This window comes from Callionymus lyra, chromosome 14 (assembly GCF_982586985.1).
Source record: "Callionymus lyra chromosome 14, fCalLyr1.hap1.1, whole genome shotgun sequence".
NCBI classification, from domain to species: domain Eukaryota; kingdom Metazoa; phylum Chordata; class Actinopteri; order Syngnathiformes; family Callionymidae; genus Callionymus; species Callionymus lyra.
Window position 1 is genome coordinate 2,642,204 of NC_141831.1, and position 24,848 is coordinate 2,667,051.

Sequence of the window (24,848 nt, forward strand, 5' to 3'; positions counted from 1 at the left end):
CTTACATCCTGTGATCCTGAAGGAGAACTTACATCTGTGATCCTGAAGGAGAACTTACATCCTGTGATCCTGAAGGAGAACTTACATCTGTGATCCTGTAGGAGAACTTACATCCTGTGATCCTGAAGGAGAACTTACATCCTGTGATCCTGTAGGAGAACTTACATCCTGTGATCCTGAAGGAGAACTTACATCTGTGATCCTGTAGGAGAACTTACATCCTGTGATCCTGAAGGAGAACTTACATCCTGTGATCCTGAAGGAGAACTTACATCCTGTGATCCTGAAGGAGAACTTACATCCTGTGATCCTGAAGGAGAACTTACATCTGTGATCCTGAAGGAGAACTTACATCCTGTGATCCTGAAGGAGAACTTACATCCTGTGATCCTGAAGGAGAACTTACATCCTGTGATCCTGAAGGAGAACTTACATCCTGTGATCCTGAAGGAGAACTTACATCTGTGATCCTGAAGGAGAACTTACATCCTGTGATCCTGAAGGAGAACTTACATCCTGTGATCCTGAAGGAGAACTTACATCCTGTGATCCTGTAGGAGAACTTACATCTGTGATCCTGTAGGAGAACTTACATCCTGTGATCCTGAAGGAGAACTTACATCTGTGATCCTGAAGGAGAACTTACATCCTGTGATCCTGCAGGAGAACTTACATCTGTGATCCTGAAGGAGAACTTACATCTGTGATCCTGAAGGAGAACTTACATCCTGTGATCCTGAAGGAGAACTTACATCCTGTGATCCTGAAGGAGAACTTACATCTGTGATCCTGAAGGAGAACTTACATCTGTGATCCTGAAGGAGAACTTACATCTGTGATCCTGAAGGAGAACTTACATCCTGTGATCCTGAAGGAGAACTTACATCCTGTGATCCTGAAGGAGAACTTACATCCTGTGATCCTGCAGGAGAACTTACATCTGTGATCCTGAAGGAGAACTTACATCTGTGATCCTGAAGGAGAACTTACATCCTGTGATCCTGAAGGAGAACTTACATCCTGTGATCCTGAAGGAGAACTTACATCTGTGATCCTGAAGGAGAACTTACATCTGTGATCCTGAAGGAGAACTTACATCTGTGATCCTGAAGGAGAACTTACATCTGTGATCCTGAAGGAGAACTTACATCTGTGATCCTGAAGGAGAACTTACATCCTGTGATCCTGTAGGAGAACTTACATCCTGTGATCCTGAAGGAGAACTTACATCTGTGATCCTGAAGGAGAACTTACATCTGTGATCCTGAAGGAGAACTTACATCTGTGATCCTGAAGGAGAACTTACATCTGTGATCCTGAAGGAGAACTTACATCTGTGATCCTGAAGGAGAACTTACATCCTGGGAGGACGACGTCCGGAGGAAGAATCAAAGTTTGAAGAAGAAAAGATTCACTTCGTCATATTTCTACATTAGTTCATGTTTGTTCATTAAACTTCCGGCCTCTAGATGGCAGCAGTCGTCATGTCCTTCGCAGCTAAAGGACGAATGATGACTGAGGACGAGAGGATACAGTGAGTCACTGAACTTCATACGAAGGACGTTTCAACTTCAAAAGCTAAAAAAGGTCAATAAATGATGTTGATCTTCAGAGATTTGATTCAAGTTCGTCTTTGTTTTGATTCTTACGTCGGATTTAAAGTCTGAATGTTTTGATAAAAACTTCATTTTTGTGTAGAAAAAAAAGCTAGAAACACATGTTTGTGAGTCAAGATCTCGTGTTTTTCGCAGCAACTTTTCCAACAAGTTATCTTTTAAAAAAAAGTGCTTTATTCAAGCAAGAAGTGTTTCTTTTTTGTGGTCAAGGGTTCGAAACCTTTTGTCAAGAGATGTTTAAGAACCAACTGTATCTGCTGAGACTCTCTCTGTCAAACATGTTCTTCCCTCTACTGTCCAGCGGGGGGCGCTCTGACTCTTCCAGAAATACAAAGCTTTCCTTCATGACCTGGTTCTGTGTGTATCTGTGTGTATGTGTGTGTGTTTGTGTGTATTTGTGTGTATGTGTGTGTGTTTGTGTGTATCTGTGTGTATCTGTGTGTATCTGTGTGTATTTGTGTGTATTTGTGTATCTGTGAGTAACTGTGTGAATCTGCGTGTGTGTGTGTGTGTATGTGTGTGTGTTTATGTATCTGTTTGTGTCTATGTGTGAATCTGTGTGTATCTGTTTGAATCTGTGTGTATCTGTGTGTGTATGTGTGTGTATCTGTGTGTATTTGTTTATCTTTGAGTAACTGTGTGAATCTGCGTGTGTCTGTGTGTGTGTGTATGTGTGTGTATCTGTGTGAATCTGTGTGTGTTTATGTATCTGTTTGTGTCTATGTGTGAATCTGTGTGTATCTGTTTGAATCTGTGTGTATGTGTGTGTATTTGTGTGTATTTGTGTATCTCTGAGTAACTGTGTGAATCTGTGTGTGTCTGTGTGTGTGTGTATCTGCGTGTGTCTGTGTGTTTGTGTGTATATGCGTGTGTCTGTGTGTGTGTGTGTATCTGCGAGTGTCTGTGTGTGAGTGTGTATGTGTGTATCTGTGTGTGTTTATGTATCTGTTTGTGGCTATGTGTGAATCTGTGTGTATCTGTTTGAATCTGTGTGTGTATCTGTGTGAATCTGTGTGAGTATCTGTGTATCTGTGTGTGTATGTGTGTGTATCTGTGTGAATCTGTGTGAGTATCTGTGTATGTGTGTGTATGTGTGTGTGTGTTTGTGTGTATTTGTGTGAACCCACTTGCTTGTGCCTCTAATGTTGAGTGAGGAAGACGAGGAAGTGCAAGAACGCTAGTTAATGACGAAGCTGAGGTCAGAGGTCACCAAGAAGAAGTTAAAGGAAAACTTGATTCACTTCCTGTTCGTGGAAACATGTCCTTGAGACTCCAGAGTGAGAGGTCGTGTCACAATAAAAGATCATGAACGTTGTTTGCAACCAGAGAAACACAAGACGCTGTAAAAACGAGGGTGTGTGTGTGTGTGTGTGTGTGTGTGTGTGTGTGTGTGTGTGTGTGTGTGGGAAACGATCATAAAGGCAGCGAAACAAAAGCGTGTCCTACCTGCACAGGTGGCGGGTGGGAGGGGCCAGGTGAGGGAGGGTCAACCTACTTGTTGTTCCTGTCGAAGTCCAGACGCGAGGACGACTCTTGACTGAAGGTGCAGAAGAAACTGTGAGTGTTTGACCTTCAGAGACGTCTGGACCTGAGGTCACGTCTGACTTCGATGATTTATCAATAATTTACAGATGATTTAACGATCATTTATCAATGATTTAACGATGATTTATCTATGATTTATCAATGATTTAACGATGATTTATCAATGATTTATCTATGATTTATCAATGATTTAACGATGATTTATCAATGATTTATCTATGATTTATCGATGATTTAACGATAATTTAACGATGATTTGTCGATGATTTAACGATGATTTAACGATGATTTAACGATAATTTAACGATGATTTGTCGATGATTTAACGATGATTTAACGATGATTTAACGATGATTTATCGATGATTTAACGATAATTTAACGATGATTTATCAATAATTTATCTATGATTTGTCGATGATTTAACGATGATTTATCGATGGTTTAACGATAATTTAACGATGATTTATCAATAATTTATCTATGATTTGTCGATGATTTAACGATGATTTATCAATAATTTATCTATGATTTGTCGATGATTTAACGATGATTTATCAATAATTTATCTATGATTTATCGATGATTTAACGATAATTTAACGATGATTTATCAATAATTTATCGATGATTTATCAATGATTTAACGATAATTTAACGATGATTTATCAATAATTTATCGATGATTTATCGATGATTTTATCAATGATTTATCAATAATTTATCTATGATTTATCGATTATTTAACGAATCAGTTCTGAAGTCAAACTTCAACAAGAGTTCAAGATACTTTGAATTTGGTTTTCCTCAAATGATTTCGTATCAAATATGTGTGTATTATCAAGAATGTGTTGATATTTATCCATCTTTGTGTATCAAAATACAAAGATACCATAGTATTTACAGAACACATGACTCTTGAAGTCGTAACTACTTTCATTTGTTTTCAAACCAAAATATGTCCAAACATCAGCTTTAAAAGCTGCTGGACTCACTGTATCCTCTCGTCCTCAGTCATCGTTCTTATTTTAGCTGCGGAGGACGTAATGACTGCTGCCATCTAGAGGCCGAAACTTTAAATGCGACACAAAAATGAACAAACGCTGTGAATATTTACATGATGATTGTAAATGAATAAGAAAATCGAACTAATATATAAACAAACAAACAAACTATGATAAACTAAATAAAAAGTGTTTTGAAAGAATAAAAACATTTGAAATATACAGTATTTACAACATAAAATATATTTTCAAGTATATCAAGTATTAACGGTGGAGGTTCTGCTCATATAACTATATTTGTTTCACTCAAATACTTTGATGCGACCAGAGATAAAAAAAACGAGTTAATATTGTTGTAGTTAGTTTCAGGGTTGCTAGGCAACAAGAATAATGGAGCTAAAGTTAGGTCGACTTTATGGATCGATGATCATTCCTGATTGATTGGTTGTTCTTGAAGGTCGTTCTGGTTGTTGAAGGTCTTCAGTGTATCTTCGCTCCTCAGAGGACCATCTGAGGAGACCATGGCCATCATCAAAGCCGCCACTCAGCGCCGCATCGTGTCCAAGGACGGCCACAACAACGTGCGCATCGAGAACGTGGAGGGGATGGTGAAGCTGTACCTGCACGACATCTGGACCACCGTGGTGGACATGAAGTGGCGCTACAAGCTGACGCTCTTCGCCTCCACCTTCGTCATGACCTGGTTCATCTTCGGCGTCTTCTTCTACCTCATCGGCCTCGGCAACGGCGACTTCGAGCCGGGCCTCGGCGCCAACGACACGGCCTGCGTCACCAACGTCCGGACGCTGACGGGCGCCTTCCTGTTCTCGCTGGAGTCCCAGACCACCATCGGGTACGGCTTCCGCTACATCTCGGACGAGTGCCCGCTCGCCATCTTCACGCTGGTGGCCCAGCTGGTCATCACGGGTCTGGCCGAGATCTTCGTCACCGGCGCCTTCCTGGCCAAGCTGGCGCGGCCCAAGAAGCGAGCGGAGACCATCAAGTTCAGCCGGTCGGCGGTGGTGTGCCGGCGCCAGGGCCAGCTGTGCCTGATGCTGCGCGTGGCCAACATGAGGAAGAGCCTCCTGATCCAGTGCCAGCTCACCGGGAAGCTGCTGCACTCCAAGGTGACGGAGGAGGGCGAGAAGACCCAGATCCACCAGAGCTCCGTGGACTTCTTCATCGACTCCAGCGGCGAGTGCTCCTTCCTGATCCTGCCGCTGACCTTCTACCACGTCCTGGACCAGCACAGCCCGCTGGCCGGCCTCAACGCCGACAACCTGCGCCACAGAGAGTTCGAGCTGCTGGTGACCTTGAACGCCACCATGGAGTCCACGGCCGCCACCTGCCAGAGCCGCACCTCCTACATCCCGCAGGAGATCCTGTGGGGCTACGAGTTCCAGCCCGTGCTCTTCAGCACCATGGGGGGGCGCTACGTGGCCGACTTCAACTTCTTCGACAAGGTCCAGTCCAGCAACGACGCGGCGCTGAGCGGCGGCTCGGAGAAAACGAGGCTCGACGACGACGCGAAGCCGGAATGAGTTCGATTTGAAGGAACTTTCGGTTGAAAAACATCTGCGTCACGTGATCGTCTACACGGCGCGTGATTGGACGAGAGTTTGATCAGCAGCTCTGAGCTCTGTTGGTTCGGTCTGGAGACTCTATTGTACCAACTTTATATATTGAATTAAAAAGACTGCAAAGTTAGATTAGAAAATGTAATTTTGAATCATTGGAATTTAAATTTATAAACGTAAAAATGTTAAATGATTCGTCTTTTACTGTCATTTAAAAAAGCATTTTAATGTAGAATTTTGTCGTTAGAATATTAAACATTTAAATTCCTCGATCATATTAATTAACAATTCAACTATAAACATATAAATTATTTTATTTATTCCTTAATTTATTAAATAACAACATTTCAATTAAAAAAAAGAAAGTTTCAACATTTGCACATTTAAATTAAATTACACAATATAATTTATTTACAATATAAATTGTGGAAAAAGACAAAAACATTTTCTTCCAAATTTAATTATTTTTAAAAAACAACCTTTTCGTTATCGAAATAATTCAAATCAATTATTTAAAAAAAAGATTCAATGTTTAAAAAAAAAGTTAAATATCAAAGTTTCAACATGTAAAGTTAAATTAATGACATTTAATCATTAAGACTCTCAGGACGTTTAATATTAACGACTAGTTTGAAATCGACGGCGATGAAATAAAAAGTTATTTTCTGAGCAGGAACTAATAAAAATGTTTAGTAGAAGTTTGTTGAATAAAAACTTGTTGACAAAACTCTCTCTTGTTGTGACAACAGTCGACGCTGAACCGAGTGTTTGCTCAAAACAAAACCTTCTCTGGTGTCGAGTCACGAACATAAAAGTTCATTTAATCAAACTTTTTACATCAAAACAGTCGTAGTTACAGTAACTTAACCGCCTGCAGTGGCAAGTACCTGAACCAACTTGTCAGAAAGTGATAGAAATACACTTGGATTACTTGACTAACAGGAAGAAATGGTTTTATATCAACAATTATAACATTAAAACTCAAACAAAAACAATTAAAACTAATCTAATCTTTCACATCCGTTCTACCTGCACTTTCTTCTTCGCCTCCTTCAGTCCAGTTGAAGCAGCTTTTTTTCAACAATCGATGCTCATTTAAAAATGATGACGTTCCTTAAACAAATGGCGTGTTTTCTTTATTAAAGTTGGATTTAAAAAACTGATAAACGCATCTTGAGACGCTTTTACTTCCAAACTCTCAGGCGGAAGTGTCGTGCTGCGCGCTTTTATTTTGTAGGATGTGAACCCGCGCCTCCAGCTGCAGATCTTTCCTCCTCTTCAGGTTCAAACTAACAAGAAGCGACGGCAGCTCGAGCCGCTACACTAAGATGAGCGTCACGCTAGATATTCGACTCAAAAGAGCGAACAAAGTCTATCTTGAAGGGGTGAGTCGAGCGTCCGCGCGAAGCTAACAGGAGTTAGCTTAGCATGTCTGAACTTCCGTCATCATCGTGACACGTGACTATCAGCTGATTTACTTTATTACTCCATTATTTCTGTTAAAAACTATTTATTAAATGTCGTAATTTTTTATTTAATTACACAAGAAAAAACACCACGACTTTGTTTACCGAGGTCACGTGATTTGATGCTGGTAAACTCGTGACACAAGTGACGTCAGAGCGAATGAAACGCGTCTGATGACGTAGTAAGAATTATTATTATTACATAAAAACTGCGTTAAAATGACGTAAATAATAAAAGTATCGAAAATCTAATGCGATTTTTACGAAAGAGTCTTTAATGTTAAAATGTTTAGCATTTTAGTGTTTTTTTTACTGTAGTTTAAGATGAAAAATGAGTGAATAAATTCATATTATTATACGTATATATATATAATGTATGTATATTATTATTAATCGTAACTGAGATATTGATTGATTGATATTTGGGTTTATTGATATTGATAATAATATCATCAAGAATAATTGTCAAACATAATAATAATAAATAAGACAAATAATAATAATTTAACAATAATAATAAATACAACTTTATAAATCATTGTATATGTTTGACCAGGAAGATCCAGGTTATTGATATATTGATTTATTGATTAATGAATAATGAAATTAAATGGTTGTTAAAGAGAAAAACAATTTATCGTGTAATAAAATAATAATATAATCGAACAAATGTTTCTTTAGTCAAATATTTCTGGAGATTTTTATTTTCCAGGATGAGTTTCCGTGAAGTGCATTTTGTAAAGTTGTGACCTCTGCGTGACCTCTGCGTGACCTCTGCGTGACCTCTGCGTGACCTCAGGAGGTGGTGGGCGGAGTCATCGTGGTGGCCTGCAAGGAGCCGCTGCAGCATCACGGCGTCTCCCTGAACATGGAGGGTCTGGTGAGTCTGCAGCTGAGCTCCAAGAGCGTCGGCGTCTTCGAGGCCTTCTACAACTCCGTCAAGGTGACCCCTGACCTCTGACCCCTCCCGCACCACGCCCGAGGTCATGTGTGTGTGTGTGTGTGTGTGTCGCCCTGCAGCCCATCCAGCTCATCAGCTGCAACATCGAGGTGGCGAAGGCGGGAAAGATCCCGAGCGGGAAAACTGAGATTCCGTTTGAGTTTCCTCTTCAGTCCAAAGGAAACAAAGTTCTGTACGAGACGTATCACGGCGTGTTTGTCAACATCCAGGTGAGTCACCTGTGTTTATGTGTTTATTTTTGTGTTTGTTTGTTCGTCAACATCCAGGTGAGTCACCTGTGTTTATGTGTTTATTATTGTGTTTGTTTGTTCGTCAACATCCAGGTGAGTCACCTGTGTTTATGTGTTTATTATTGTGTTTGTTTGTTTGTCAACATCCAGGTGAGTCACCTGTGTTTATGTGTTTATTATTGTGTTTGTTATTGTTTTATTGTTCGTCAACATCCAGGTGAGTCACCTGTGTTTATGTGTTTATTATTGTGTTTGTTATTGTTTTATTGTTCGTCAACATCCAGGTGAGTCACCTGTGTTTATGTGTTTATTATTGTGTTTGTTTGTTCGTCAACATCCAGGTGAGTCACCTGTGTTTATGTGTTTATTATTGTGTTTGTTATTGTTTTATTGTTCGTCAACATCCAGGCGAGTCACCTGTGTTTATGTGTTTATTATTGTGTTTGTTTGTTTGTCAACATCCAGGTGAGACACCTGTGTTTATGTGTTTATTATTGTGTTTGTTATTGTTTTATTGTTCGTCAACATCCAGGCGAGTCACCTGTGTTTATGTGTTTATTATTGTGTTTGTTTGTTTGTCAACATCCAGGTGAGACACCTTTGTTGACATGTTTACATGTTTATTTATGTATTTGTTTGTCAACATCCAGGTGAGACACCTGTGTTTATGTGTTTATTATTGTGTTTGTTATTGTTTTATTGCTTTTTAAATAATATTTATTCAATTGTATAATTTTATAATATATTTTGTATTATTTATTTTATTATTGTTTATTTAAAAATATATATTTTTAAATATTTTTTATTGTTATTTATGTTATTATTGTGTTTATTTTAGAATATTGTATTTTTATTTGTATTGTTATTTATTTTATTATTGTGTATATTTAAAAATATTGTATTTTTATTTTTATTATTTTTAATTGTTATTTAATTTATAACTGTGTTAATCTATAAATATTGTATTTTTATATTTTATTTTTATTGTTATTTATTTTATTATTGTTTATATTTAGAAATATTGTATATTTATTTCGTATTATTTTCTTCTGTATATATATTATTTATATTCTTATTTAAACATTTTCTGATCCTGAATATTTGAATTAAAAACTTGTATAAAGTTACAGTTTGAAAAAGATTTTCTCTCAATTATTTTTATCACATTAATATCATATTAATTATGAATAAAGAAATGTACAAATAATGTTATAATGTAAATAATAACATGAATAATAATGTTGAAATGACAGAAAACATGAATTAAATGTACAAATAAATAAAATAATATTTACACATAAATAAAACTGTACAAATATAAAAGACAAGTTGTTTGTTTATTAGTATTTAGTTGAACGTCGACTCTTGACTGTGAGCAGCGCCCTCTGGCGGACGTTCACTCGCTGTGACGCTTGTGTTGCAGTACTCTCTCCGCTGCGACATGAAGCGCCCCCTGCTGGCCAAAGACCTGAGCAGGACCTGCGAGTTCATAGTTCACTGTCAGGTAAACGTTCGCGTCTCGACTCTTGTTTACGTTTTTAATCGTGTTTTTCTCCTTCAGCCTCAAAAGTCCAAAGTGGTGGCGACGCCCGTGAACTTCACCGTCACGCCGGACACGCTGCAGAACACGCGTGACGTGAGCGAAGCGTGTTTCTAATGTTGTTTTTATCAACAATAGAGTTCAATGAGTTTCTATCGAAACGTTTTTAGTATTTAAATCATGTTTTTCAATGATTGGAATTAAAATAGGAAAAAATATATATATATTTTGAAAATATTCAATTTATTAGCTTAATTTTACATAGTTTAATATAATATATAATACATTTAATAAATATATTTTTTAATTCGTAGTATTTTTAATTCAATATATAAAAGTTGTTATAATCGAGTCTCCAGACTAAACCAATAGAGCTCAGAGCTACTGATCAAACTGTCAGCCAATCATGAGACGTGCAGACGATCATGTGACGACACAGAAGCACATGATCAGTAGCTCTGAGCTCTATTGGTTTAGTCTGGAGACTCTATTATAACAACATTTATATATTGAATTTAAAATGATATGAATTAAAATACATTTTTGAATGATGTGGTTAAAATATTGTTAAACTCTATGTAAAAAAAAAATGTTTCAATTTTAAATACAATTTTAAAAAAAAAAGAAAAATTCAACCTTTTAAAAAAAAAATATTAATTTAATTATTGAAAAAGAAAAACATCTGAAAAGACAAACATTTAATAGAATAAAGTGTCAACATTCAAAAATGTTTCATTAACTCAATATTAAAAGGTGGAAGCTTTACAGATAGATAAACTTGATAGAATAGATAAAATAGATAAACTTGATAAAAATGATATATAGATGGATTATATACAATTAATAGACTTGATAGATTAGATAAACTTGATAGAATAGATGATAGATTTGATCAAATTGATAGATTATATTGATAAACTTGATAGATAAAATGAAGACTTGATAGATTAGATAAACTTGATGAATAGATGATAGATTCGATAAAATTGATAAACTTGATAGATAAAATTAATAGACCTGATAGATTAGATAAACTTGATGAATTGATTCGATTAAGTTGATAAACTTGATATAGATATATTAGATACAATTAATACACTTGATAGATTAGATAAAAATGATATATATTAGATACAATTAATAGTTTTGATAGATTATATAGATAAACTTGATATAGATAGATTAGATAAAAATGATAGATTAGATGAAATTAATACACTTGATAGATTAGATAAAAATTATATATATTAGATAAAATTAATAGTTTTGATAGATTATATAGATAAACTTGATATAGATAGATTAGATAAAAATGATACACTTGATAGATTAGATAAAATGATATAGATATATTAGATAAAATTAATAGTTTTGATAGATTATATAGATAAACTTGATATAGATGGATTAGATAAAAATGATAGATTAGATGATAGATTAGATAAAAATGATACACTTGATAGATTATATAGATAAAATTTATAGATAGATTAGATAAACTTGATATAGATAGATTAGATAAAAATGATACACTTGATAGATTAGATAAAATGATATAGATATATTAGATAAAATTAATAGTTTTGATAGATTATATAGATAAACTTGATATAGATGGATTAGATAAAATGATATAGATATATTAGATACAATTAATAGTTTTGATAGATTGTATAGATAAACTTGATATAGATGGATTAGATAAAAATGATAGATTAGATGATAGATTAGATAAAAATGATACACTTGATAGATTAGATTGATAAAATTGATAGATCAGATAAACTTGATAAGATTAGACATAGATAAACTAAGAGCCCGATGACCGCAGACTATAATCCCGGTGTAACAAGGTTTCTGCGCAGAGAGTGGCGCTGCCCAAGTTCCTGATCCGAGGCTGTCTGGACGCCACGACGTGCGTGATCAGCCGCCCTCTGACGGGCGAGGTGGTCGTGGAGACGTCAGACGTGTCCATCAAGAGCGTGGAGCTGCAGCTGGTGCGCGTGGAGACCTGCGGTGAGTTCCTGCGCCAGAGCGGCCGGTCGCCATGGTGACGCTGATGTGTGCAGGATGCGCCGAAGGTTACGCTCGCGACGCCACCGAGATCCAGAACATCCAGATCGCCGAGGGCGACGTGTGCCGAGGCCTCGCCATCCCCGTCTACATGGTGTTCCCGCGCCTCTTCACCTGCCCCACCCTGGAGACCACCAACTTCAAAGTGGGTCAGTGACCCCCTGACCTGCCGTGACCTTCGACCTCGCGGCTGCAGTTTAGTTGCGATTCTGACAGAAGTCACTGTTTTAAACGATTCATCGCCAACATTAAATCAAACGATGATTAAAAACATTAAAAATAAGTCACAAAAAACCTTAAAGTGACTGAAAGTTAATTAATAATAAATTAATGGAACTCATCAAACCCACGATATTTAAACTTGACTTGAGTTTTTCGCCACAAAATGTTATTTTCTTTAAGTTAATGTATTTTAATGAATTGTAACTTTTCACTTCAAGAGTTTTCATTTAGTTTCCTACGCTCTTGAACGCACCGCAGAGATCCTGAAGTCATTGAACGCATCGTTGACTTTTATCTTCACTTCATCCACACGTTCATTTATTTTAAGGGTTTATAACATTCAATTCTATTGAACATAAAATGATTTAAACGGCGTGTTTGGCATGTGACCAGGATGACGTCATGTGACCAGGATGATGTCATGTGACCAGGATGATGTCATGTGACCAGGATGATGTCATGTGACCAGGATGATGTCATGTGACCAGGATGATGTCATGTGACCAGGATGATGTCATGTGACCAGGATGACGTCATGTGACCAGGATGATGTCATGTGACCAGGATGATGTCATGTGACCAGGATGATGTCATGTGACCAGGATGATGTCATGTGACCAGGATGATGGCATGTGACCAGGATGATGTCATGTGACCAGGATGATGTCATGTGACCAGGATGATGTCATGTGACCAGGATGATGACATGTGACCAGGATGATGACATGTGACCAGGATGATGTCATGTGACCAGGATGACGTCACAAACGCTCAGAAGTGAAGTTTTAAAGGTCAACATGTGTTTCTGTGCAGAGTTCGAGGTCAACGTGGTCGTGGTTCTTCAGGACGATCATCTCATCACGGAGAACTTTCCTCTCAAGCTCTGCCGAGTCTGAGACTCACTGCCGCGACCCTTGAGCAAGAGTTGAACCCTCGGGTTCATGAACGATTGTGTTTGTACATTTTTTAACGTGAACATTAAAATGAACTGAATCAGCTGTTTTGATTGACATGTCAGCTGCTGGGGAATCAGTGGGCGGAGCTTATGACAAAGACAGCGTCCCATTGGTTGATGTTGTAACTCGTGGTCCAATCAGCAGCTGCTTCACTCACATGTGTGTGCGCGAGTGTGTAGAGTCAATAAAGTTGTTATAGTAACACAAACATGTCGGAGTCATGTGACTGATGACATCATCACTCTCTGGGGAGTTTAACTTCAGAGTCATGTGATCACTTCCTGATCCAGACGTTCACGAGTCTCTGAGCGAAGAACGACGAGATGAAGAGAAAGTTTTCTTCTGTATTTTAAAACATTAAATGATTAGAACACGTGACTCTGACACGTGGGTTTAAAAGAGAATAAAATGTTTCAGGGGATTTGGCGCCTCCTGGCGGTCAGAGCGGGGAACTCTTCCGGGGAGATGCTGTGCGCCCTGCAGGTGGGACAGGTGCTCTGCTCCTTCAGCCAGATCATGATGCACTGAGGAGACATGTGACCCAAACATTACGACCACCCTCAGACTGCTGCTGTCAATCAGGACTGACCTCGGAGTGGAAGGTGTGTCTGCAGGCCAGCGTCGTGCTGTCGCTCGCCGTCATCTCCTCGTGACAGATGACGCAGGCGTCCTCAGGGTTGATCTGAGGGCGACGACAACTCAGCGTCCGGACGCACAACAGGAGGAACTACACAACATCTCACAACATCTCGACTCACGGCTTTCAGTTTGGAAGGTTTGGGCTTCTGCCAGACCGGCGCCGGACCCTTGAGCGACGCCTGGGAATTGACCGCCTTAGGCTGCTTCTCCTGAGGATCACAGACATTTTGTGAACTGAAGACTTCGCAGTGGTCAGTAGCAGGAGTGTGTATCGTCTAGAATATGTATCAACGACACCATATATAGTGATACAGTGTTATACAGTTGTAGTATTTACAGACCACATGACTTGACGAACATCAGCTTCAGAAGCTGCTGGACTCACTGTATCCTCTCGTCCTCAGTCGTCACTGCTTTCATTTGTTTTCAAACCAAAATATGTCCAAACATCAGCTTCAAAAGCTGCTTCACTCACTGTATCCTCTCGTCCTCAGTCGTAACTGCTTTCATTTGTTTTCAAACCAAAATATGTCCAAACATCAGCTTCAAAAGCTGCTTCACTCACTGTATCCTCTCGTCCTCAGTCGTAACTGCTTTCATTTGTTTTCAAACCAAAATATGTCCAAACATCAGCTTTAAAAGCTGCTGGACTCACTGTATCCTCTCGTCCTCAGTCATTACTGCTATCATTTGTTTAAAAAACAAAATATATCCAAACATCAGCTTCAAAAGCTGCTGGACTCACTGTATCCTCTCGTCCTCAGTCATTACTGCTATCATTTGTTTAAAAAACAAAATATATCCAAACATCAGCTTTAAAAGCTGCTGGACTCACTGTATCCTCTCGTCCTCAGTCGTAACTGCTTTCGTTTGTTTAAAAAACAAAATATGTCCAAACATCAGCTTCAGAAGCTGCTGGACTCACTGTATCCTCTCGTCCTCAGTCATCGCCGGGATCTCACAGGAGTTACAAACGTAAACGTGTGAATATTTTAATGTTAATTGTAAAAATAACATTTTAAATTATTTCATTCAATCAAGTATTAAAACCCATAAAGTAACTATAATGACATTTGAAAGATAAACATCAATACAGTTGAATATCGCGTGTATTTACCTGATGATCTAAGATCAACTGAGTCATTCGTTCCTTCACCTCCGTCAGCTTCATGTTGCTCACTCTGCCCCCGGTGGACGAGCGCAGCTGTCGCTCGAACTGCAGCAGCTCCGCCCTGAGGAGCAGAGAGTCACGTGATCAATAAAGTTTTACCTTATCTTACCGTGACGCCATCACAGGAATCACCAAAAGAATCTAAACCAATAGAATCAATGAGTGCCCGACAAGACCAGGAGTACCTGGAGTAGTCCGGGAAGATGCTGCTCAGCCACTCCATGGCCTTCTCCAGGACGGTGGTCTGCGGAGGCTCCGCGGGTCTGACCGGAGGTCTGGGCGGAGTCGCCGCAGGTTTGGGTCGGATCGCGATGGAGTCGGAGGACGAAGGGAGAGGAGTGAACTCTGGAGCCGGAGCAGACATCTGTGGAACGGAGCGTCTACTTTAGACTGACGTCAGGGGCCACATTGATACGTTACAATAATGCTTTTAAATCAGCTTTAACCGTTATTTTATGGTTAGAAAAAACATCTTGAAGTGTAAAAGTTGTATAAATGATGTCAACAAATGACAAAACTAGAACTAAAGCCTCTAGAGTTTTATTAGAGACTTGTAGTCAATAACAAGAGAAAAGAAAAGAGAAAAGAGAGGGACACAGAGTGAAGGTCCGAGTGAAGGTCCGGGTCTCACCAGAGGTTGAGCTCTCGACGCCTGGATGTTCTTCAGGTCTGGGATCAAGTCGCTGACGTTGACGCCGAGGTTCACCTGCTCCATCTGCTCCTGGTACAGCTTCTGTGACACGACACTGAGCGTCAGGAAGTTCTCACCACAGTCTCCTGAAGACGTCTCAGCTCTCATCATGAGGCGTCTCAAGGTCAAAGGAACCACAATAAAGGTGGACATGAGTGTGTTCACCGTGGCTGCTGCGATCCTCTGCTCCACCTCCTGGATGTTCTGCCTCCAGCTCCTCATGTTCAGGTCCAGCTGATGTGAAGGAGCTCTGAGGACACGAGAGGACACGTTGAAGAACGATGTTCAAACAGAGATCAAACCGGTCCTGACCTTCTGAATCTCTCCTCCAGTTTGCTGAGGAACCCTTTGAACTCGGCCAGTTGTTTGCAGAGTCCGAACAGACCCAGATCTTTGTAGGTGTCCACCACCGAGATCTGAAGAAGGAACGACAGAATGAAGCTGAAGCTCCTCACGACTCTTCTGGGTTGATCTTTGGTACCTGAGCGCTGCGGGATCTTAGCTTAGCATTGTTGATCGTGACCTTGAGGGCTCGGATCTCCTCCTCCAGCATCATCTTCTCCGTCGCCATCTGCTTACTGGAGAACATCGAGAGTGAAGCAGGATCCAGACTCGTGTCGGTCGTGACTCACCTCAGGTCCAGGGAGTCGCTGAGCTTCTCTTCATAGTGGCCTTGAGTGTCTTTGATCATCTTCGTCAAACTGTAAAAACCAGAGGATTCGTTGAAACGTCGTCCAGATCAGAGAAGATCTTTCCTCGCGGACGTACCTCCTGTTGTTCTCGGCCACGTCCGAGATCTCCTGCTTGAGGGACTTCAGCAGCTCCTGGTTGGACTTCTTCTCCTTCTGGTCGTTTTTCACTTCGTCCTCCAACTTCTGCTGGAACGACCTCAGATCCTTGTTGGTCATCTGAAGAAAACAGCCAAGCGGCGCATCAGCAGGGGAGGAGAACCAAGCATCAAGACTCGACTGTGGACTGACCTGCACGCTGGTGTTGAGGTCCTTGATGTCGTCCTGGAGGCCCTCGAGGATCATCTGGTGCTGAAGGTCGGCTTGTTCGCAGTGACCCGACAGTTTGTGGAGCAGCTGCTGGATCTTCCAGTGACCCTTCTCCTTCTTGTTCATCTCCCCCTGCAGGCACAACCGTGTCGTTACACCCGGGAGTGAACGTTCAACGTTGAATTTGTCGTTACAAAAATAGATATATTGATAAAACTCTAGTGATCCATCTGAAGGTCTCCTTCGGGAAATTGTTATTCCAGCAACACTGACGATAGATTCATGAAACAAGAACAAAGTGCAATAAAAACAAAGAGCAAGATGACACAATATAAGTCAAAAGATTAAGAACAAAGATCAAATAATAAATAACAAATACAAAGGACACAAAGATCAACATAGAACAGAATCATCTTTTCACTTCTTCTTCCAAACTCAGAATTAAATCATCTAATAGTAAGTTACTTGTATTTATAGATCTTTTCCAGACCAGGGTCACAAAGCGCTTAAACAATCAAAACAATACTCGATAAAATATATACTTAAAAGATCAAGATAAAACTGAGACAAACACAAGAGTCTCAGAGAATCAAGGAAAAGCTCAAATCAAAGTGTGTTAAGATGTTTCTTGAAGGAGTCAGTAGATCATCAAACACAGATGTTTCTTGAAGGAGTCAGTAGATCATCAAACACAGATGTTTCTTAAAGGAGTCAGTAGATCATCAAACACACATGTTTCTTAAAGGAGTCAGTGGATCATCAAACATAGATGTTTCTTGAAGGAGTCAGTAGATCATCAAACACAGATGTTTCTTGAAGGAGTCAGTAGATCATCAAACATAGATGTTTCTTGAAGGAGTCAGTAGATCATCAAACACAGATGTTTCTTGAAGGAGTCAGTAGATCATCAAACACAGATGTTTCTTGAAGGAGTCAGTAGATCATCAAACACAGATGTTTCTTGAAGGAGTCAGTAGATCATCAAACATAGATGTTTCTTGAAGGAGTCAGTAGATCATCAAACACAGATGTTTCTTGAAGGAGTCAGTAGATCATCAAACACAGATGTTTCTTGAAGGAGTCAGTAGATCATCAAACACAGATGTTTCTTGAAGGAGTCAGTAGATCATCAAACACAGATGTTTCTTGAAGGAGTCAGTAGATCATCAAACACAGATGTTTCTTGAAGGAGTCAGTAGATCATCAAACACAGATGTTTCTTGAAGGAGTCAGTAGATCATCAAACACAGATGTTTCTTGAAGGAGTCAGTAGATCATCAAACACAGATGTTTCTTGAAGGAGTCAGTAGATCATCAAACACAGATGTTTCTTGAAGGAGTCAGTAGATCATCAAACACACATTTTTCTTAAAGGAGTCAGTAGATCATCAAACACAGATGTTTCTTGAAGGAGTCAGTGGATCATCAAACATAGATGTTTCTTGAAGGAGTCAGTAGATCATCAAACACAGAGATGTTTCTTGAAGGAGTCAGTAGATCATCAAACACAGATGTTTCTTGAAGGAGTCAGTAGATTATCAAACACAGATGTTTCTTGAAGGAGTCAGTAGATCATCAAACACAGATGTTTCTTGAAGGAGTCAGTAGATCATCAAACACAGATGTTTCTTGAAGGAGTCAGTAGATCAAACACAGATGTTTCTTAAAGGAGTCAGTAGATCATCAAACACAGATGTTTCTTGAAGGAGTCAGTAGATCATCAAACACAGATGTTTCTTGAAGGAGTCAGTAGATCATCAAACACAGATGTTTCTTGAAGGAGTCAGTAGATCATCAAACACACATGTTTCTTAAAGGAGTCAGTAGATCATCAAACACACATGTTTCTTAAAGGAGTCAGTAGATCATCAAACACAGATGTTTCTTAAAGGAGTCAGTGGATCATCAAACATAGATGTTTCTTGAAGGAGTCAGTAGATCATCAAACACACATGTTTCTTAAAGGAGTCAGTGGATCATCAAACATAGATGTTTCTTGAAGGAGTCAGTAGATCATCAAACACACATGTTTCTTAAAGGAGTCAGTGGATCATCAAACATAGATGTTTCTTGAAGGAGTCAGTAGATCATCAAACACAGAGATGTTTCTTGAAGGAGTCAGTAGACCATCAAACACAGATGTTTCTTGAAGGAGTCAGTAGATCATCAAACACAGATGTTTCTTGAAGGAGTCAGTAGATCATCAAACACAGATGTTTCTTGAAGGAGTCAGTAGATCATCAAACACAGATGTTTCTTGAAGGAGTCAGTAGATCATCAAACACAGATGTTTCTTGAAAGAGTCAGTAGATCATCAAACACAGATGTTTCTTGAAGGAGTCAGTAGATCATCAAACACAGATGTTTCTTGAAGGAGTCAGTAGATCAAACACAGATGTTTCTTGAAGGAGTCAGTAGATCATCAAACACAGATGTTTCTTGAAGGAGTCAGTAGATCATCAAACACAGATGTTTCTTGAAGGAGTCAGTAGATCATCAAACACAGATGTTTCTTGAAGGAGTCAGTAGATCATCAAACACAGATGTTTCTTGAAGGAGTCAGTAGATCATCAAACACAGATGTATCTTGAAGGAGTCAGTAGATCATCAAACACAGATGTTTCTTGAAGGAGTCAGTAGATCATCAAACAGAGATGTTTCTTGAAGGAGTCAGTAGATCAAACACAGATGTTTCTTGAAGGAGTCAGTAGATCATCAAACACAGATGTTTCTTGAAGGAGTCAGTAGATCATCAAACACAGATGTTTCTTGAAAGAGTCAGTAGATCATCAAACACAGATGTTTCTTGAAGGAGTCAGTAGATCATCAAACACAGATGTTTCTTGAAGGAGTCAGTAGATCATCAAACACAGATGTTTCTTGAAGGAGTCAGTAGATCATCAAACACAGATGTTTCTTGAAGGAGTCAGTAGATCATCAAACACAGATGTTTCTTGAAGGAGTCAGTAGATCATCAAACACAGATGTTTCTTGTAGGAGTCAGTAGATCATCAAACACAGAGATGTTTCTTGAAGGAGTCAGTAGATCATCAAACACAGATGTTTCTTGAAGGAGTCAGTAGATCATCAAACACAGATGTTTCTTAAAGGAGTCAGTAGATCATCAAACACAGATGTTTCTTGAAGGAGTCAGTAGATCATCAAACACAGATGTTTCTTGAAGGAGTCAGTAGATCATCAAACACAGATGTTTCTTGAAGGAGTCAGTAGATCATCAAACACAGATGTTTCTTGAAGGAGTCAGTAGATCAAACACAGATGTTTCTTGAAGGAGTCAGTAGATCATCAAACACAGATGTTTCTTGAAGGAGTCAGTAGATCATCAAACACAGAGATGTTTCTTGAAGGAGTCACTAGATCATCAAAAACAGAGATGTTTCTTGAAGGAGTCACTAGATCATCAAACACAGATGTTTCTTGAAGGAGTCACTAGATCATCAAACAGATGTTTCTTGAAGGAGTCAGTAGATCATCAAACACAGATGTTTCTTGAAGGAGTCAGTAGATCATCAAACACAGATGTTTCTTGAAGGAGTCAGTAGATCATCAAACACAGATGTTTCTTGAAGGAGTCAGTAGATCATCAAACATAGATGTTTCTTGAAGGAGTCAGTAGATCATCAAACACAGATGTTTCTTGAAGGAGTCACTAGATCATCAAACAGATGTTTCTTGAAGGAGTCAGTAGATCATCAAACAGATGTTTCTTGAAGGAGTCAGTAGATCATCAATCACAGATGTTTCTTGAAGGAGTCAGTAGATCATCAAACACAGATGTTTCTTGAAGGAGTCAGTAGATCATCAAACACAGAGATGTTTCTTGAAGGAGTCACTAGATCATCAAACACAGATGTTTCTTGAAGGAGTCACTAGATCATCAAACACAGATGTTTCTTGAAGGAGTCAGTAGATCATCAAACAAAGAGGGAGAGAACGAATGAGTCCCTGAGTCTATTAGTGTTGCATCATGGGAGGAGCATTCGTGCTGCATCTGCTCACTGATGACAGCGTTCAGAGGATGATGTCATCATCATGATGGACAGTAGTTTGTTCTGAGATCTCGTCACCAGTGAGTCTCAGTAGCTTCTTTAAATTACACAAGAATTACACACAATTATTTACGTGTTCAACACATAAATAAACCACTAAATATAAAATGCTGAAACAACATTTTTTCAACATGTGTCGAGTACTTGACGTCACTAAACCCAAACCCACATGAGCAGACTCCGTGGGATGAGGTTCCGTGTTCACGGCGACGCTCCTCTGGTTCTCCGGAGACGTCTGAGAGGAAATCATGGGTCAGATCATCGCCCGTCAATCAACGCTCGTCGGTGTGGATTTCTACCTGGATCTCCTTGTGGTTCTCGACGGGTGCGCGGTCAAGGTCGAGGTCGAGGTCGTGGTGAACGGCGGCGCTGAGATGGTCGTGAAGGTCGTGATGATGCTCCGGCTTCTCCTGCATGATCACGGCCTGCGAAGACAGACCGATGCGGTCTCCGACCCGGACGAAGCGAGGCGACTGGAGCAGGAAGGCCTCCAGGCTGCCGGTCTCCTGGATGTTAGGGAAGATCCTCAGCTGGTCCAGGAGGAGAGGAGAGTCCGGTGACTGTGGACCATGTTGCATCAGGACCTGCTCAAAGTAGCTGCCGAAGAAAAGAGGTTTTCAACTTCGATCCATCGACAAGCGGACGAGGCGCGGCTGAGACTCACTCGTACAGATTCTCTCTGGTGCTGGTGTCGTGGTCCACCTCCAGGATCTGGTCGGAGTCGGTTCTGGACTGATGGTCGTTGTACTGGTTCTCGAAGTCTTGCACTCGATCGCGAAGGTGACTGGGAACAGTGAAGGGTCCGTCCGGAGCGACGGGTAGACTGACGGGAGACGAGAAGATAAGAACACGTGCATTTTTTAAACAAGCGCGTTGGGACTTACAAAGGTTCGTAAAAGCTGGGGTCCCACTCCTCGGGGGGCGTGTTACTCCTCACCTCCCAATCAAAAAGCTCCTGCGAGACGAAGCAGACGCGAGCGAGTCAGTTTCACTTCATCCAGACTTTAGATCACAGGTCTCTGGTCCAGAAAAGAGCCGAGACGGTGCAGGTTTTGGATCCAACCGGTCGAGCACATTTAGTTGAACCAATCAGGTCTGAAGACAGTAACCAATCAGGTGTCAGTCAGGTGTTGCTTGCTTAAGCCGACACCTGATTGGTTACTGTCTTCAGACCTGATTGGTTAACTCATGTCTGCTTGACTGGTTGGAACAAAAACCTGCACCGTCTCGGCCCTTTTTCTGGACCAGTTTGACAGATCAACACGATCGATAATATATTTTATAAACATCAGCTGATTCTAGGTCGAGCGAGTCCAAAAATTCATACATTTCTCTAAATAAAATCAATAAATTTAGCTCATCAATATCAGGCTTATATTTATTTATAAAAGTCACCCGAGTTAACGCGAGTCTAGAGGCAGATCTCAGTGTCCGGACTAAGCCTGGTTTTTATTTTCACCATCGCATTAGTATTTGATCCAAAGAACTAAGCTTAGAACTAAACTTTATTTTAAAAACTTTTTCTCTTAAAGTGTTCGTTCACTTAAATTCAAACTTCATTTTCCGACCTCATGTCAAGGGTTGGGACTAAATCTGTTGTTTGTATAGACACAAATGTTTGTTCATTTTAATGTAATGGGTTTTCGTCTTCATCTTCATCTTCGTCCAAACAGACACGAAACAACATCCTTTGAATCTGTGATCAGTTGGAAAACAACGCGAGAACCTCCTCAAGTCCAAGTTCAAGAGACGATTAAAGACTGAAAACTGAACGACATGACCTTTGGATTTTTGAAACGACGTATTTTTGCTGGTCCTGCATCTGATCAACGTCCCAACAGTTCAGTCGTCATGGACGAACTCATACCTTCGGTTCTTTACGTTTCTTTTTACGAGCTCGACTCTTAGTCTTCGCCGGAGAATTCTGCAAAAATGATCCGACGTTAGAAAGTTTCCACAGACTTTAAAGTGAGAAATGACTCACATTTTCAGTGGGTTTCTTTAACACGGCACAATGACCTTCTGTGGAGCAGAGACGACGTTTGAAGGACACGAGCAGGAGAGAAAAACGTCTTCAAACTCACCCATCATATCAAAATAATCGTCCAGTATATTGTGACACGCGACATAGTTATCCTTGTGCTCGTCTAGAGTCCAGATGAAGAGTCTCATGTCGCTGGGCGGAGCCTCCTTGAGGTACTGAGTCACGGTCAGGCCGTTGAACAGATCCGAGCCCGAGACCAAATGTCTCAGCATGACGTCTTGAAAAGGTCCAAACGTGAGCGGACAGGCCAGGTCCAGCTTCTCCAGGTGCTCGGCGTTGAACTCCACGAAGGTTCTGGCAGCGTTCAGCCCTGGAACAAGCAGAAGGTCATGAGGAATCAGCTCGAGGTGCGTCCATCTCGACGGAGGTTCTGACCCGCTTGGTCCAGGTGCGAGGCCCAGTCGCTCAGCTCGGGACCGACGCCCTCGCAGCCGGACAGGATGTGCACGAAGATCCGGGCCCAGACGCGGTTGCGTCGCTCCAGCAGCAGCTCCACGACGCCTCCTAGTGTGTTGATGTTCCCCTGCTGCCAGTCCAGCAGCCGCCGGGCCAGGAGGTTCCCCCGAGTCCAGTCCAGCTCCAGCCAGGGCTTCAGGCAGCCGGTGACGGTGGCCACGGACAGAGCCTTCTCTTCCCTCAGGAGGCTCAGCTTCTGGCTGATCTGACGCAGAACTCCGTCTTTGAAAACCACCACAGCTTCAGAGGAGAAACAAACGAAGATGGATTTGAGAAAAGACGAGTTAGTTAAAGACGAGTCCAAGTTAATGTTAGTTAAAGACGAGTCCGAGTTAATGTTAGTTAAAGACGAGTCCGAGTTAATGTTAGTTAAAGACGAGTCCAAGTTAATGTTAGTTAAAGACGAGTCCGAGTTGACGTTAGTTAAAGACGAGTCCGAGTTAACGTTAGTTAAAGACGAGTCCGAGTTAACGTTAGTTAAAGACGAGTCCGAGTTAACGTTAGTTAAAGACGAGTCCGAGTTAATGTTGGTTAAAGACGAGTCCGAGTTAATGTTAGTTAAAGACGGGTCCGAGTTAATGTTAGTTAAAGACGAGTCCGAGTTAATGTTAGTTAAAGACGGGTCCGAGTTAATGTTAGTTAAAGACGGGTCCGAGTTAATGTTAGTTAAAGACGAGTCCGAGTTAATGTTAGTTAAAGACGAGTCCGAGTGAATGTTAGTTAAAGACGAGTCCGAGTGAATGTTAGTTAAAGACGAGTCCGAGTGAATGTTAGTTAAAGACGAGTCCGAGTGAATGTTAGTTAAAGACGAGTCCGAGTGAATGTTAGTTAAAGACGAGTCCGAGTGAATGTTAGTTAAAGACGAGTCCGAGTGAATGTTAGTTAAAGACGAGTCCGAGTTAATGTTAGTTAAAGACGAGTCCGAGTTAATGTTAGTTAAAGACGAGTCCGAGTTAATGTTAGTTAAAGACGAGTCCGAGTTAATGTTAGTTAAAGACGAGTCCGAGTTAATGTTAGTTAAAGACGAGTCCGAGTGAATGTTAGTTAAAGACGAGTCCGAGTGAATGTTAGTTAAAGACGAGTCCGAGTGAATGTTAGTTAAAGACGAGTCCGAGTGAATGTTAGTTAAAGACGAGTCCGAGTTAATGTTAGTTAAAGACGGGTCCGAGTTAATGTTAGTTAAAGACGGGTCCGAGTTAATGTTAGTTAAAGACGAGTCCGAGTGAATGTTAGTTAAAGACGAGTCCGAGTGAATGTTAGTTAAAGACGAGTCCGAGTTAATGTTAGTTAAAGACGAGTCCGAGTGAATGTTAGTTAAAGACGAGTCCGAGTGAATGTTAGTTAAAGACGAGTCCGAGTTAATGTTAGTTTAAAACGAGTCCGAGTTAATGTTAGTTAAAGACGAGTCCGAGTTAATGTTAGTTAAAGACGAGTCCGAGTTAATGTTAGTTAAAGACGAGTCCGAGTGAATGTTAGTTAAAGACGAGTCCGAGTGAATGTTAGTTAAAGACGAGTCCGAGTGAATGTTAGTTAAAGACGAGTCCGAGTGAATGTTAGTTAAAGACGAGTCCGAGTTAATGTTAGTTAAAGA

At 40.3% G+C, this 24,848-nt stretch overlaps 3 protein-coding genes across 4 annotated transcripts in view; 2 read left to right on the top strand and 1 right to left on the bottom strand.

The window, feature by feature from the left end:
* The first annotated feature begins 3,122 nt into the window (after window positions 1–3,122).
* On the top strand, window positions 3,123–5,933 carry kcnj15 (potassium inwardly rectifying channel subfamily J member 15). Of its 2 annotated transcripts, none has more exons than XM_087808287.1 (2): window positions 3,123–3,173; window positions 4,666–5,933. In XM_087808287.1, the coding sequence occupies exon 2, from the start codon at window positions 4,685–4,687 to the stop codon at window positions 5,702–5,704; it is 1,020 nt and encodes a 339-aa protein (XP_087664413.1). In that variant the 5' UTR covers window positions 3,123–3,173; window positions 4,666–4,684; the 3' UTR covers window positions 5,705–5,933. The 2 variants fall into 2 exon arrangements, with proteins under 2 accessions (XP_087664413.1, XP_087664414.1); XM_087808288.1 differs by having other exon boundaries at window positions 3,141–3,173; window positions 4,621–5,933.
* A 1,030-nt stretch (window positions 5,934–6,963) lies between these two features.
* vps26c (VPS26 endosomal protein sorting factor C) lies at window positions 6,964–13,230 on the top strand. The gene is made up of 8 exons (XM_087808289.1): window positions 6,964–7,125; window positions 8,006–8,149; window positions 8,227–8,376; window positions 9,821–9,901; window positions 9,959–10,033; window positions 11,803–11,953; window positions 12,007–12,159; window positions 13,046–13,230. The coding sequence occupies exons 1-8, from the start codon at window positions 7,069–7,071 to the stop codon at window positions 13,126–13,128; spliced, it is 894 nt and encodes a 297-aa protein (XP_087664415.1). The 5' UTR covers window positions 6,964–7,068; the 3' UTR covers window positions 13,129–13,230.
* A 282-nt stretch (window positions 13,231–13,512) lies between these two features.
* The window catches only part of ttc3 (tetratricopeptide repeat domain 3), a 47,002-nt gene continuing 35,666 nt past the window's right edge, over window positions 13,513–24,848 (bottom strand). The window contains exons 29-48 of the mRNA XM_087808063.1: window positions 23,177–23,497; window positions 22,842–23,111; window positions 22,742–22,779; window positions 22,625–22,681; window positions 21,642–21,712; window positions 21,422–21,580; window positions 21,057–21,354; window positions 20,927–20,992; window positions 16,670–16,819; window positions 16,458–16,597; window positions 16,322–16,390; window positions 16,171–16,267; window positions 16,002–16,105; window positions 15,855–15,939; window positions 15,630–15,731; window positions 15,184–15,362; window positions 14,945–15,059; window positions 13,947–14,036; window positions 13,778–13,870; window positions 13,513–13,712 (exon numbers count right to left, since the gene is read on the bottom strand). Coding sequence (XP_087664189.1) covers window positions 13,602–13,712; window positions 13,778–13,870; window positions 13,947–14,036; window positions 14,945–15,059; window positions 15,184–15,362; window positions 15,630–15,731; window positions 15,855–15,939; window positions 16,002–16,105; window positions 16,171–16,267; window positions 16,322–16,390; window positions 16,458–16,597; window positions 16,670–16,819; window positions 20,927–20,992; window positions 21,057–21,354; window positions 21,422–21,580; window positions 21,642–21,712; window positions 22,625–22,681; window positions 22,742–22,779; window positions 22,842–23,111; window positions 23,177–23,497 — 2,615 coding nt within the window. The 3' untranslated portion in view covers window positions 13,513–13,601. The remainder of the gene's footprint in view (window positions 13,713–13,777; window positions 13,871–13,946; window positions 14,037–14,944; window positions 15,060–15,183; window positions 15,363–15,629; window positions 15,732–15,854; window positions 15,940–16,001; window positions 16,106–16,170; window positions 16,268–16,321; window positions 16,391–16,457; window positions 16,598–16,669; window positions 16,820–20,926; window positions 20,993–21,056; window positions 21,355–21,421; window positions 21,581–21,641; window positions 21,713–22,624; window positions 22,682–22,741; window positions 22,780–22,841; window positions 23,112–23,176; window positions 23,498–24,848) is intronic.